Source organism: Thermobia domestica, chromosome 3 (assembly GCF_964235325.1).
Source record: "Thermobia domestica chromosome 3, izTheDome1.hap1.1, whole genome shotgun sequence".
NCBI classification, from domain to species: domain Eukaryota; kingdom Metazoa; phylum Arthropoda; class Insecta; order Zygentoma; family Lepismatidae; genus Thermobia; species Thermobia domestica.
Genome location: NC_137456.1, coordinates 321,139,801 through 321,152,090, shown reverse-complemented (window position 1 = coordinate 321,152,090; position 12,290 = coordinate 321,139,801). Strand labels below are relative to the sequence as shown.

The 12,290-nt window shown below is 36.6% G+C and overlaps 1 protein-coding gene across 1 annotated transcript in view; it reads left to right on the top strand.

The window, feature by feature from the left end:
• LOC145681876 (DNA damage-regulated autophagy modulator protein 2-like) overlaps positions 1 to 11,991 on the top strand; it is a 34,801-nt gene extending 22,810 nt beyond the window's left edge. The window contains exons 6-7 of the mRNA XM_081753481.1: positions 3,854 to 4,002; positions 11,645 to 11,991. Of these exons, the coding sequence (XP_081609607.1) occupies positions 3,854 to 4,002; positions 11,645 to 11,722 (227 nt within the window). The 3' untranslated portion in view covers positions 11,723 to 11,991. The remainder of the gene's footprint in view (positions 1 to 3,853; positions 4,003 to 11,644) is intronic.
• Positions 11,992 to 12,290: the final 299 nt, after the last annotated feature.

The following is a 12,290-nucleotide window of genomic DNA, read 5'->3' as shown; positions in this document are numbered from 1 at the left end:
AATCTCTCCTCACCCATTTCTTCACACACAAAGTAATTCCCCAAAGTGTTCATTATGATACACCAGGTACATTTTCTTGTGCTCCGGAAATAACTCACCCTCTTGCTTTTCAAGTATCTTGTGGCATACGTCGTACTAAATCTGGATATCTCTCTGTTTTAACTCAGTTGGAAAACAGGTTTTAATTCAGATGGATCATTGTTATACTCTTTTTTAATACTTAATCCATTCACTACAGTCGTAAATTACACGGGTAATTCTTCTCTTAAGAATAGAAAATAGGAAAAGATTTGTTAACATTAGGTAGTTGTTCAATGATACTACCTAATGTCAACAAATCATTTCCCATTTTCTGTATTCGTAAAGGAAAGTCTACCCGTGTGATCTACGACTGTAGTGAGTGAACGAAGTATTAATAAACAGTACCACACGTTATACTCACGCATATGACGCAGTTTATGTGACATAGCTCCCCAAGATAATTTTATTCTCAAACTCGACCTCAATCAAGATTTTTTATCACGTTTCTTTATCGTTATTTACTACGCAATTTTTTGAAGAAAGTGTTAGGATAAGCTTTTTTTATTCACCCGTCTGTCTATGGGTTGGGACTTTACGCCCTTAAGCATGTAATGCTTTTCTATACTAGAGTTTCAACAATATGTAGTACAATTATGTGCTTCTTGGTCTTTTAAGATGACATTTTATTGGTAGGCTCACCAGAGGCATTGTATCAAGCTTTACGAATTTTACCCAACACACTGTTTCCATTAATGTGGAATAATCGGTTTTGACAACTAGTAAAGTAGTCATCTATCCAGATATTGAAGTAAATTTTCTTACTGAAACGTTGTACCTTCACCGTAGATTTTTAGATGCCATAAGATCATGCCTTATTTTCCTTTTACTCAGATTTAAACGTGCCATGTATGTCTTTGTGAGTTATATTGTTCGGACTATCCAAGTATCAAACCTTTCTTTTCCGTTAGTTTATGCTACTTTTCATGGCATATTTTCTGCTGTACTAGAAACACAATCTACTTCTAGGTGTATCGGGGAACATGTAGAGTATAATAATGTGTTTCATTGAATGTTACGAGACTGCTGAATGATACCTGTCGTAGTATAGTAGCTGAAAGAGAGCTCATATTCTTGTATGTTTGTTGATGACCTAAGTCTTGCAACATCAAATCTTTTAATCAGCCTCACTGAAACTGTAACCTGTTAATTTTTACTGCGTGTTACTGTATAGTTTATTAATAATATTACATTTTTGTTCATTTTAAAAAGCTTTAAAACTATCGAAGCATTTTTATTCTTATACATGGTTATAGTTGTTTACCTAGAATGATTACTCCTCTAGAAAGAGGAAACTCCTCATCTCGATGTCTAAAAGGATTTATATTATATTCTTATGAATTATCTTCCAGTCTTTTACGTCTTAAATTCAGTACTGTCACTATTTGTATCTGCAGTTGTAAATATACCAGGAGTTAATTACTTCATAATAGCACTGTTCACAAACTACTCCGCAGCACTAAATATAATCAAGACAAACAAACTAGGCTCATAACTACTAGGGTTTCAACGAACATGTACAATACTAGGTAACACTGGGCTGGAAAGTGGAAAAACGTTCCGGGAGTATCAGATTGTTTTTGAAGTATTTATCTTTTTGATCACGAGATGGCGTAAATATCCTAAATGTCAAGGAATAAGAGTCGGAGCGGGCCAAAGCTGGCGTCATTTGAGAGTTGACAGTTCAACTTTGTAGATGTGCAAGCAAAAAGTTACGCTGTGAAGACGGGTGATCTTTTTGCAAAAAATTGCTACGTTTTACAATTCCACCTCGACAAGGGCGTAAATGCTGCGCAGGCCCGTGAAGAATTTCATGATGCTTATAAGAAAGATACACAGGATTTGCCAGTAAAGGAATTAAACTGGCTGCTACGGGGCGCTCCAGTTGCCAGCAGAGCGCTCCTTGGCGCGGGACTTGTGGTAGGGATCAAAACTAAGCAAGGCAGTGGGCAGCAGTCGCGTCCGATCTCTGACACAGTGAGGATCACGAGTGGCGCAAAAGCTGTTTCTGAGTTTTTATCACGGCAGACAATGTAAAAGATGGAGTGTTCACTGGAGCTGTGATACGCGATTAAATTTTGCTTTCTCCTGGGTAAATCGCTTCCGTGAGGCTTGCCTTGGTCAAGCAGGCTGTCAAGGCGCCTGATTTATATCTGGTTCAGTGAGTTCAAGAATGAATGGGAGACTGTTGAAGACATGAAGCGGTCTGGTCCCCCTTCAACGAGTGGTTTGGACAAGAATGTGGTGAAAATGAAAAGTCTCCTCGACTCCGACCACCCTTCACTTCATGTCTTGAACGGTCTTCCGTCCGTTTTTGAACTCACGGAATCAGGAAAACCTGGGCGCTTGACAGGGCGTCGTTTTTGTAAGCCTCCTCGGAAAAGAATTCTTGGAAGAAATCAGACTACTAAAAGAAGCTCGATCTCTGGTTACCATATGCTCCAAGTTAATCATATTTTTATTTGCCAATCTCTATTATGACGTAACAAATTTGAGCCTTTCCTAAAGCGGTTGATTTCGGGTGACGACAAGTGGATAACTTACGACAATGTGGAAAAGGATCGTGACCAAAGCGAGAAGTTCCACATTCTGACAGAATCCCACAAGAATCCCATAAAAGTTATTTTGTGTGTTTTATTGGATTTGAAAGATATCGTATGCATCACTAGCTCCTTCCGCCGAACAGAGCTATGTACTCGGACTTTTACTATCGAAAATTACCATGATCGGAATTCAATAGAAACGGCCGAAACTGGTGTACAGAACGTCTGTTAGATACTACGCTTACTATGCCAGACCGAATTTATTTTTATCGACCTGTCAGAAACTAAAAAAAAGCTTGGCAAGAAGGTTTAATGCATCCACTGTATAGCAAATCTTGGTGTTATATTATCGTTTGTTTGGGTTTGTGCGAATTTCGCTAGATAGCGTTAGTGTCAAACCAGGCCTGCGGAAACCGTTTCACAAGTTTTTGACTAGATACTCCAGAAGCTGTATAGGGGCTGGATGATGACGTCGTCAAAAAAGGAGAGAAGGTGATCGAACAATGTGGTAGCACATGTGATCTCAGTACTTTTAGACAACTTATGTTACTTTTTCCAACTCGTACGATTCTGTAAACCTCAACATTTCGGTTTTAAGATCACCAGGGTACAGACCGTCCAAGTTAGAGAGAAAAGGTATTTTAGTTGAAACTGCGGGAATTACCTAAGTTGAAAATGAAATGAAATATTTAAGTTTAACGTCCCACCATTATGCCGGTTAGGCTAAAGGAGACGGTGATAATGAGAAATGAGTGAAATGGTGGAATGAAGAAAGTGGGAGGAAACGGGAGAACCCCGAGAAAACCCACGAGCACGGTGTTTGTCCACCACAAAGTCCACACGGCGCGAGCTGGGATCGAACCAGGGACCCCAAGCACAGGAGGTGAACGCTCTACCACTGAGCCACCGCGCCCCCTAATTACCTAAGTTGAGTAAACACTAGTGATCACTAGGTCATGGACCTCTGCTGCTTTGAAATGCTCTGTCTAATATATGGTCTACCTAAACGTTCAACGTTCTATGGTATATCATTTTTCTTTGTGAGTACCACTGCTTTAAACACAGTAAATAAAACAAAATAAGTATTGCTTCTTTTCTCGCTTACAGCTATTTAATAATAATAATAACAATAATAATAATAATAATAATAATACAGCTTAATAATTATAGATTTAAAGCTAATCCCACGTCAACGTAGGATTGTTTTGTTAATAGTTATATTTTCTTTCCAGAATTAGATACTTCGAAATTGATGTTGCAGGAAAAACAAGGCTTAATTACAATTTCCAGTGCTCTATTGTGGATTAGTTTATGCATTTTTATTTTGTTTATTTTTACTTTTGTCCATGAATTCAGACAAATTAAAGTTCTTGGTTTTATGGTAAGTAATGTGCAAGTTGATGTCTAAATACCTAAATAATCAGGATATGTTTGCAGGAGTAAACAAAGCATATTGTTTGTTTTAGAGTTCGCAAGAAATCATTCAATCTGTGAAGTTATTTTTCAAAATACTTAAAATAGGCTTAGATATCTCCTAGGACGGTGAATCATATTCCATAGTTTTAGCTCAGAATGAGCGTAAATTATAAAGTTCTCGCATAATAACATTTAAGGAAGGTGAATCCAAACAACAGTAAAAATTTGATGATAGCTAAAATATCTTCAAATGTATTTTAAATACGTATATTAAAGGACCTTGTACAAAAAGCATTGCATTTCCTTGTCTGTCCGATTTGGGTGATTTTTGGATATGTTGCAGCTGAGGAACCTCTGGTCAATTGTTTATATGTGGCCTACTCCATATGAACAACCCTGTGACCTCCAGAGGCCACCAAAGGTCACACAAGGGTGTTGGCAAAACTGGTTCAAACTTAGCATACGAAAAATATCTGTGTGTTATACTGGGCTCCGGCAAATGAGGATTGTCCATGTAACTAACCGTGTGATCTGCAGAGGTCACCGAATGGCACGATACCGTTTGCACTTGAAGACAAGATAGTACGTGACACGCAAGATAAGTTTGAAGTCCAATTAGAGGAGACAGGTATTCTTCGTGTGTGAATATTCTCCCTGTTCTCAGATTCCGTCAAACATCACCTGGGTACTGCATTTAAAGAACCCAGCTACATGCATCCTGAAGACGATACCGAGGATTTACTCAAAGATCCAATATTAAGTTGGTACTGTACATACAAAAGCGGAGTCAGAACTATTGGTTGCGGCGCACACGTTGCTAGTTTGCTGTGGTACATGAGTTAACTAGACAAATATCAAGTATTTGCTATCCCAGCAATAGACTTCTGTCTACGTTCCTTGATGCTGCAGAACGTGACTTGCACCTTAGATTTGAAGGAGTCAAGGTTGAAAGTTCCGGTTTTGAAGGTATAGAGTTTGGAATTAATTACTAAAGACTAATTAGTAGTACGACATCATCAAGGCATGAAATCATGTAGCAAGACGGGGCAACCGGTTGTTCCAGTTAGCAAATGTGCCGAGGGAACAGAATCATTGTTCCTTGCTTTACACACACGTACCGGAAGGAGAAAGTCACCTGCTAGCTTTGAAGACGTTGGTTTAGAAAGTACTGGAGCAGCGTGGGGAGAGGGGTCCAAGTTCCCTGGTATGGACAATGGTAGGACTGATGTGCCGGCTGACGCCTCCCACAACACGTTTCGATTTGTGACCTTCCATTACATTACTACTACATTTTGCATACCAAGTTTGCGACCGTTAAGATAAACCCGTTGTGAAATTTTAACATCTGGAGGTCACAGGGTTGGTCATAATTAGTTGGTCCGATATAAAGAATTGACCGGGGTATCCTCAGCAACAACATATCCAAAAATCACGCAAATCGGACAGACGAGGAAATGCAATGCTTTTTGTATGATGTCTATCCATTACATTTTATGCTACCGAAGGTGTAACCACAAGCGTTATCACTAATGTTGTAAATAATGTAGTCTCAACTACTCTATTAAAATTCTCAAGTTTGAATTTGTTACTGCGTGCACTTCTTACATATGATGGGTGAGTAAAGCAAGTGATGAGTGAATAAGGCTAAATAAAAATATGTCTAACAGGTTTATCTCCGTTCTGCCTAAGGTCCTCAAGCACTTTGCAGAAAATCTTCTCAACGATCTTGTATTTAAACAGAACTGGAAATCAAGTTCTGCCTAATTTATGGAGACAGGGAATGTTATGCAGAAAGTGATTTTTTGAGGGAAATGCAGTTCTGAGCTGCAAGTCTTCTAGCGTATATTCATGCATATTACAAACAATAATTTTTATTAATGTAATAAGACGTTTAGTAATTCTAAGAAATCGTATAAAAAGATAACTATTTTTTAAAGTTTCATAATAAATATTGGATATTATTCTACTTGTTCTTTCCGGAAAAAATGACTAGGATACAGTTTTGTTATTAGCTGTATTATTCACATGTACTTTTTAAAAGAAGAATGTCATATTTTAAATATATGCAGAAGAATGGAAAATTGCAAGAAAGTCGTTTGACACTGCAAGGGAAATAAACACAAAAACCTCCTTCGGTCTAATATCAAGCCATTTCATAGTACAATTTGATTCAGATTTCCAGTAGTTTTTTTTTCAGTATGCTATGGCTCGCAGTACTTAGAAGGTGGCACAATTTACATCCTCAAGATACGCTTCATCATATATTAAACTAAGAATGCAAAAGGATGCATAAAGCGGCCTTAAGAAAGATCTTTTGTTTTCTACATCACCTCTCCTTTCTTCGCATTACCTTATCAGGTGATTGGACTCCTATACATGATTATACAGCATTTGCAATAATATCATATATAGTATCATATGTGACTTATATTGTTATACCTACCTTTCTAGTGTACCTTTCCAATGGAATACACAATAAAACATAACATCAATGTAAACAATACAACTTAAGACAAGACCTCATCCTTATTGTTCTAGATGTAAACAATACACAATCATATCGAAGTAAGCCAAGAAGTCCATTACATCGATTCCAGCTTTTGCCTCAGTTATCTGATCTTTCGTTCAACTCACCTATATTTTTGTTTCCTTCGGCTCCTTTTCTATCTCCAAGGTTAACATAGCAACTTCATTTTCACTCTGCTCCTGTTGTAAAAGTTCCATGTGTATAAAAATATTGGGATGTTCTACTTTTAGCATTCTACTTAATTCAGAGTGACACCCTTCGAGAATTTGCTTCAACATTGTCGCGATGGTTCCACATTTCTCTGGAAAAAGAGAGAAACACTAATTTCATAAAATGAATCAATGGTCGATGACAATCATTCAGAAACTATCGGAGGTCTCACTAAGCACATTGCGAACGTTTGGTTGCTAGTCACATTTTAAATTTTTAAGTATTCAGTTTTGTAGTCATTACAAACTAATTAAGGTTGATTTCAGATCCCTTACATGAACAGGATAAGATTATGTATTTACATTTTGATCTCTAAAATGAATGGTATAGAATAAGAACAAAATCCTACCTCACTAAAGGCACTACCGTGCTTCACTAAAGGCACTATCTGCCATTTCCAATCCGAATAACTTAGGATTTTCTCACAGAATACATTAATCAATTGTACACTAATGACAAACAAAACTAATGGAAAAATGCACCCAATACTAAATGAAGAACTAAAAAGATTGAGTACAGTTTAGAGCTCAAGAAATCTATAGAAATCTATAGGCAGATTAATAGTACATATGTTTAGGTTGCCGAGAGACAGAGTCATAAAAAAGAACAATGCTCGAAAGTTTTACTTCTGAACTAGGTGCCAGTTTTAATAACTAAGTACAATAATAATACAAATACAATTTGATATTCAACAAATTTAAAAAGTTCGTTACTGAATTCTCTATGTCTGTGTGTCTGTCTCTTATTTGTGTTTTTTTTTAGTTTTAAGCCCTGAATTTGATAGAGCATCAAAAACTACCTGAGAAAGTGATTAAATTATTTGCGGCACTCTTACCGTTCTAGAGATATTGCCTAAAATGGTCGATTTTCAGGGATTTAAAGAGCTATATGTCGGGAACCCTAAGTCACAGATATATCATATTGGTGTTGATCAATGCATAAGAGGATGGTGAATATTTTGGTACCAAATAGTAACCAGTGGGCACTGATCAACTGACTACTGGCAAACTGGTCACCGTTGCCCAGATATTGGCCAAAAAAGTTCGAATTTCGGGAGATTCAAGGAACAATATCTCGGAAACTGTAAGTCTTTGAGAAATGATATTTTGCGAATTTTTGCGAGAAACAGATCAAGGTGCAGATAAAAAGATATATTTTTACATGTAGGAACAATCACAGTTATTCTTTCCTCTCCATTCCAAAGTTCGTTCTGGCAACGTCTTCGAGCATTCTCAACTGATTTGTATTTAAAATTACATAGACATCAGACCCTTATTTCCAGTTGGCCATAGTTACCCGAAGCCCGGGATTTTTCAAGAATAAATGGAAAGAATATTATTAGAATTTCACTACGTATTGCATGTGTTATTACTTTGAAACTTGAACTTTTCTTTTCAACAACTGCACTTGAAAGAGTTTTCTAAGCATATGAACATATTTATATTTTTCTCTTGTCAGCTCTGATTATGAGTAATGTTTGGAACATAGTGGTAAACATGCAAAGTTCAGATCGTGAAAGTATGGCGTTTTGTACATTTTCTGAGGTATATAAGGAATAAGAAAGCTCAGAAAACAAAATGCTTGTTTAGGTCTCGTTAGTGCGGATTGATTTTCCATTCTTCTTCACTCATGGCAACAGAATATTGTGTAAAGACTGTATCGTTTAATATGAATACAACTTCCCCTTCGCATAATAGGTGGCAGGAGTGAGCGTATAGCTGCTACAGCATACATAGGTAGTATTGAGTGATCTGAAGTTGGTAAAACAGTTGGTGCAGTTTGTGTGTTGAAAGTCTGAATACGAAAGAAAAGAGGGTTTTCCGCAGAAAAGAGAAAGTTCATCGTGGACAGATTGTGTACCACTAAACGATTGACCTATAGACAACTGGCAAAACTGGAAGGCGTAAGTGTTGGTGCAGTGCAAACGGCAGTTAGAAAATATGGTGAGAAATACCTTTAACGACAGATCCCGACCTGGACAAAAACCAGGTACAAAGAACCCGGAATTGGAAGATACTGAAGGCGTTTGACTTCAAAAAAGAACTCTCTGTGTGAGATGTTGCCCGAGAATTTGCAACATCTATTGGAATTTTGCAGCGTGTAAAACGGAGACATAACCTAAAAACTTACAAAAAGCACAAAATACAGTGCAGGACAGGACGTACCCATAAAAACGCGCGTAAGAAAGTTGTACGACTCTATTTTGTTCAAAACAAATGTGTATATGATTATAGACGATGAAACGTACGTAAAATTAGACTATAAATCATTGCGTTGTCCTTAATATTACACTTTGGCAAAGGTTTTGTTGTGAACAAAGCTGACCAATCAATTGCGACTGCAAAATTTGACAGAAAGGTTCTGGTCTGGCAAGCAATTTGCGAATGTGGAATGAAATCACTTGCATTCTTACAAAAGGTTCAATGACAGGTGATCTATATGTCAATGAGTGCCTAAATAAGCGACCTCTACCAATACTACGTGAACACAGCGTTCGAACATAATTTTGGTCTGACTTGGGGACGTGTTATTATGGAACATTAGCAATACAATGGTATAGGAACTACTATGTCAATGTTGTGGGCAGGGAGATGAATCCCCAAATTGCCCAGAGCTGCGTCCCATAGAACAATTCTGGGCTTGAATGAAAGCCAAACTCCGGGAAAAAATTCAGAGGTGCAGTTTCGTTCCGACTGGAATAGAGTTCCAGGACGTTTACTGACGCCGCTGTCCGGTCCCTTATGGGAGGTGTTTTCAGAAAGAAGGTTCTCAACTAGCCAGACATGTTTAATTTGTGGGTTTGGCATACGTGTATCGTTTGTGTTGATCACAAAATGTGCTTTGTTGTAGTTTTGATGTATCCCTCGGACAGTATATTACTTTTGCAGTATTTTGTGTGTGTATTTATATTAAACGATATAGCCTTCATATTACTCGTCATGACATATCACAAGCGTTCCTACTTATTTAGTAATAAGAGAATACGGTAAATGAATGGTGGAATGCTAATCTCTGGCGAGAGGGGTCCCTGGTTCGATTCTAGGCCATGTAAATTTATACTGGGCAAAATTATTACCCTGAGTTTTCTCGTGGTTCTGGTGTTTGCTCCCACATGATTATTCTGCTAATTCACCTTTATTAATCATCCTTCTCTCTTACCCTACAAGATACAATAGCGAGACATGAAACTTGAAATTTCATTTTGTTTCATTCAGTAATCAGCCAACTGGAAGTAGTTCGTTATCATTACTCTGCTTTCATATCTCTTTATTTGTTAATTTAAATGTTAACTCATGTATTCAAAACACTTTGGTCGATCTCTAAATTTTTACATAGCGAATTTTCACATACACTATCAGTTATACCTGTTACATACATTTTATGGTCTAATATAATTTGCGAGTATGGTCCATTGAGTAAAGGAAACGAATGTGAAATAATTACTTACGGTAGTTATTGTTAATAGGTGTTAGTATACCCAGGCCGGTGAACGATGATTTCTGACAGCTTTGCACAAGGCCACGGCGAGCGAGGAGAAGACAGCAGGTCAACGAACCTAAGGCTCAGAACCTCTTGCGTCTCTATGGTAACCACTGTACATTGCAAAACTTTCACTCACCCCATCCCGCCCTCAACGAGGAAGCAGACGATTCTCCCCTTTCGCGAGAAGCACATGGCAATACCGCACTCCTCAGTCGTCCTCGCGAGCTAAGCTGTCAGAAATCATCGTTCGCCGGCCAGGGTATAGCTAGTGTTAATTACGGTAACGAGGTGCTTGAAGATAACTAACCTAATAATTTCAGTTAACAATGTAAATAAAAGTAACGTAGATGCGAAGCGAGCGTAGGCCGAATCTTACTTCCTTGGATATTTAGGACTGATGAGCTTGGCTGGAAATACATTAATTAACCCAACATAATGCGAATAAACACTTAAAAGAAATACACATAACTCACCGTATAAAATATCATTTTTCTATATTATCATGCAGCAGACCACTTATTTCTCATACTCTATTTAACTATTTGAAAATATTTTGGCTGAGAGCTAATCGATGCAATTTAAGAATTCATAAAATTTTCACCTAGAAATCATATTACCTTCTTGTACTAACATTACATAACTGTAATTGATTATATCACGCTAAAAACGTATTAGTATTCTTACCTAAAATTCACATATATATTCCTTCCTCAGATTAAGAAAAAAGGCTTAATTTGACTAACTTTGCTTAACTTTCATGTCCTCTCCTTAGGAGGCAGAACCATCGTACAACGCGAGGATTATAAACATAAATTCGAAATATCTTTGAGTCTAATTCCATTTTGCGTCTTCAACTTTCTCATAAACTTTTTTCACAATCCTTTAATACACGAGCGGAAGAAAGACCGTCTCAATTATTTTATAATTCAGGTTTCTTTTTGAAAATGTTATCTGAAAGCGAAATACAAAAGCAGTTCAACAGCGAAGTAATTAGGCCTACAAACTCAATAAAGGATAATAATATTATTCTTTTATGTACCTAATGGTGAATTTATTAAAGGTTGTATTGGTATATGTTAATAAATATGGTCAGTGTATAGTATATTATGGTATTTATACAAAATCATAGTAAATAAACATTGTCGAAATAATACGATATATCTATGCCAATATATTATTTGACATATATTATACATATTAAACAAAGGCTAAAAATACAAACTATTTGTGGATAGTACTTGGAAAAATAACCTATATCAAACGTGGGGAGTTAGAAAGGACTATAAAGATAAGGTGAGCCCAGCGCTCACCCGCGAAGAACGACGTTTAAGGTTTGGTGGAAAAATACATTAAGTTCAAATATTTATCTTCCCATGTATATTTTCAGGTGACATGCGATGAATTTCTACGTAAAACGATGTATCCAAACATTAAAAAGGGTTCATCACGGCGAAATAGGACATAAATTTATCGTAAGCGGTACTTTAAATTGTACACGAGAAACTGAATGTGTCGAATGGACATGTAAGGCCAGAGAGTGCCCATAATGGCTGATTTCTCGAATGAGTGCATTTGTAATTATTCGTACACAAAGAAATTCGTTTTATATTAAAATATTATGGAGACTACAATTATGTTTAATCTGTTAATTATAATTAATGTTATTAGTACATTTAGTGTTTGTGTCGTATTGAATTTTCTTGTTGAATTTGGTTCCTTTGTCTTTGATTTCTATATCAGGCAGAAATATGATTCATTCTCTTCTCGAAAATAAAAAAAAATCTACTGAAAATAAATAAATCTTCACTAGTCTTGCTATAAGTTTTTTCTTATATATTGTAAATAACCCACTAAATAAGAAATTTTTAACAATATTTGGAAATTGAGAATTTAATACCTTCACAATCCTATTTTTTTTGTTTCAAAACTTTTATAATGTGCAAATATTTGTGTATCAGATAAATATGACGTTACAAGTTTATGGCATATATAAAAGGAGCGAAAAACAATTTGTGGGTTACATGTGGCTTGCA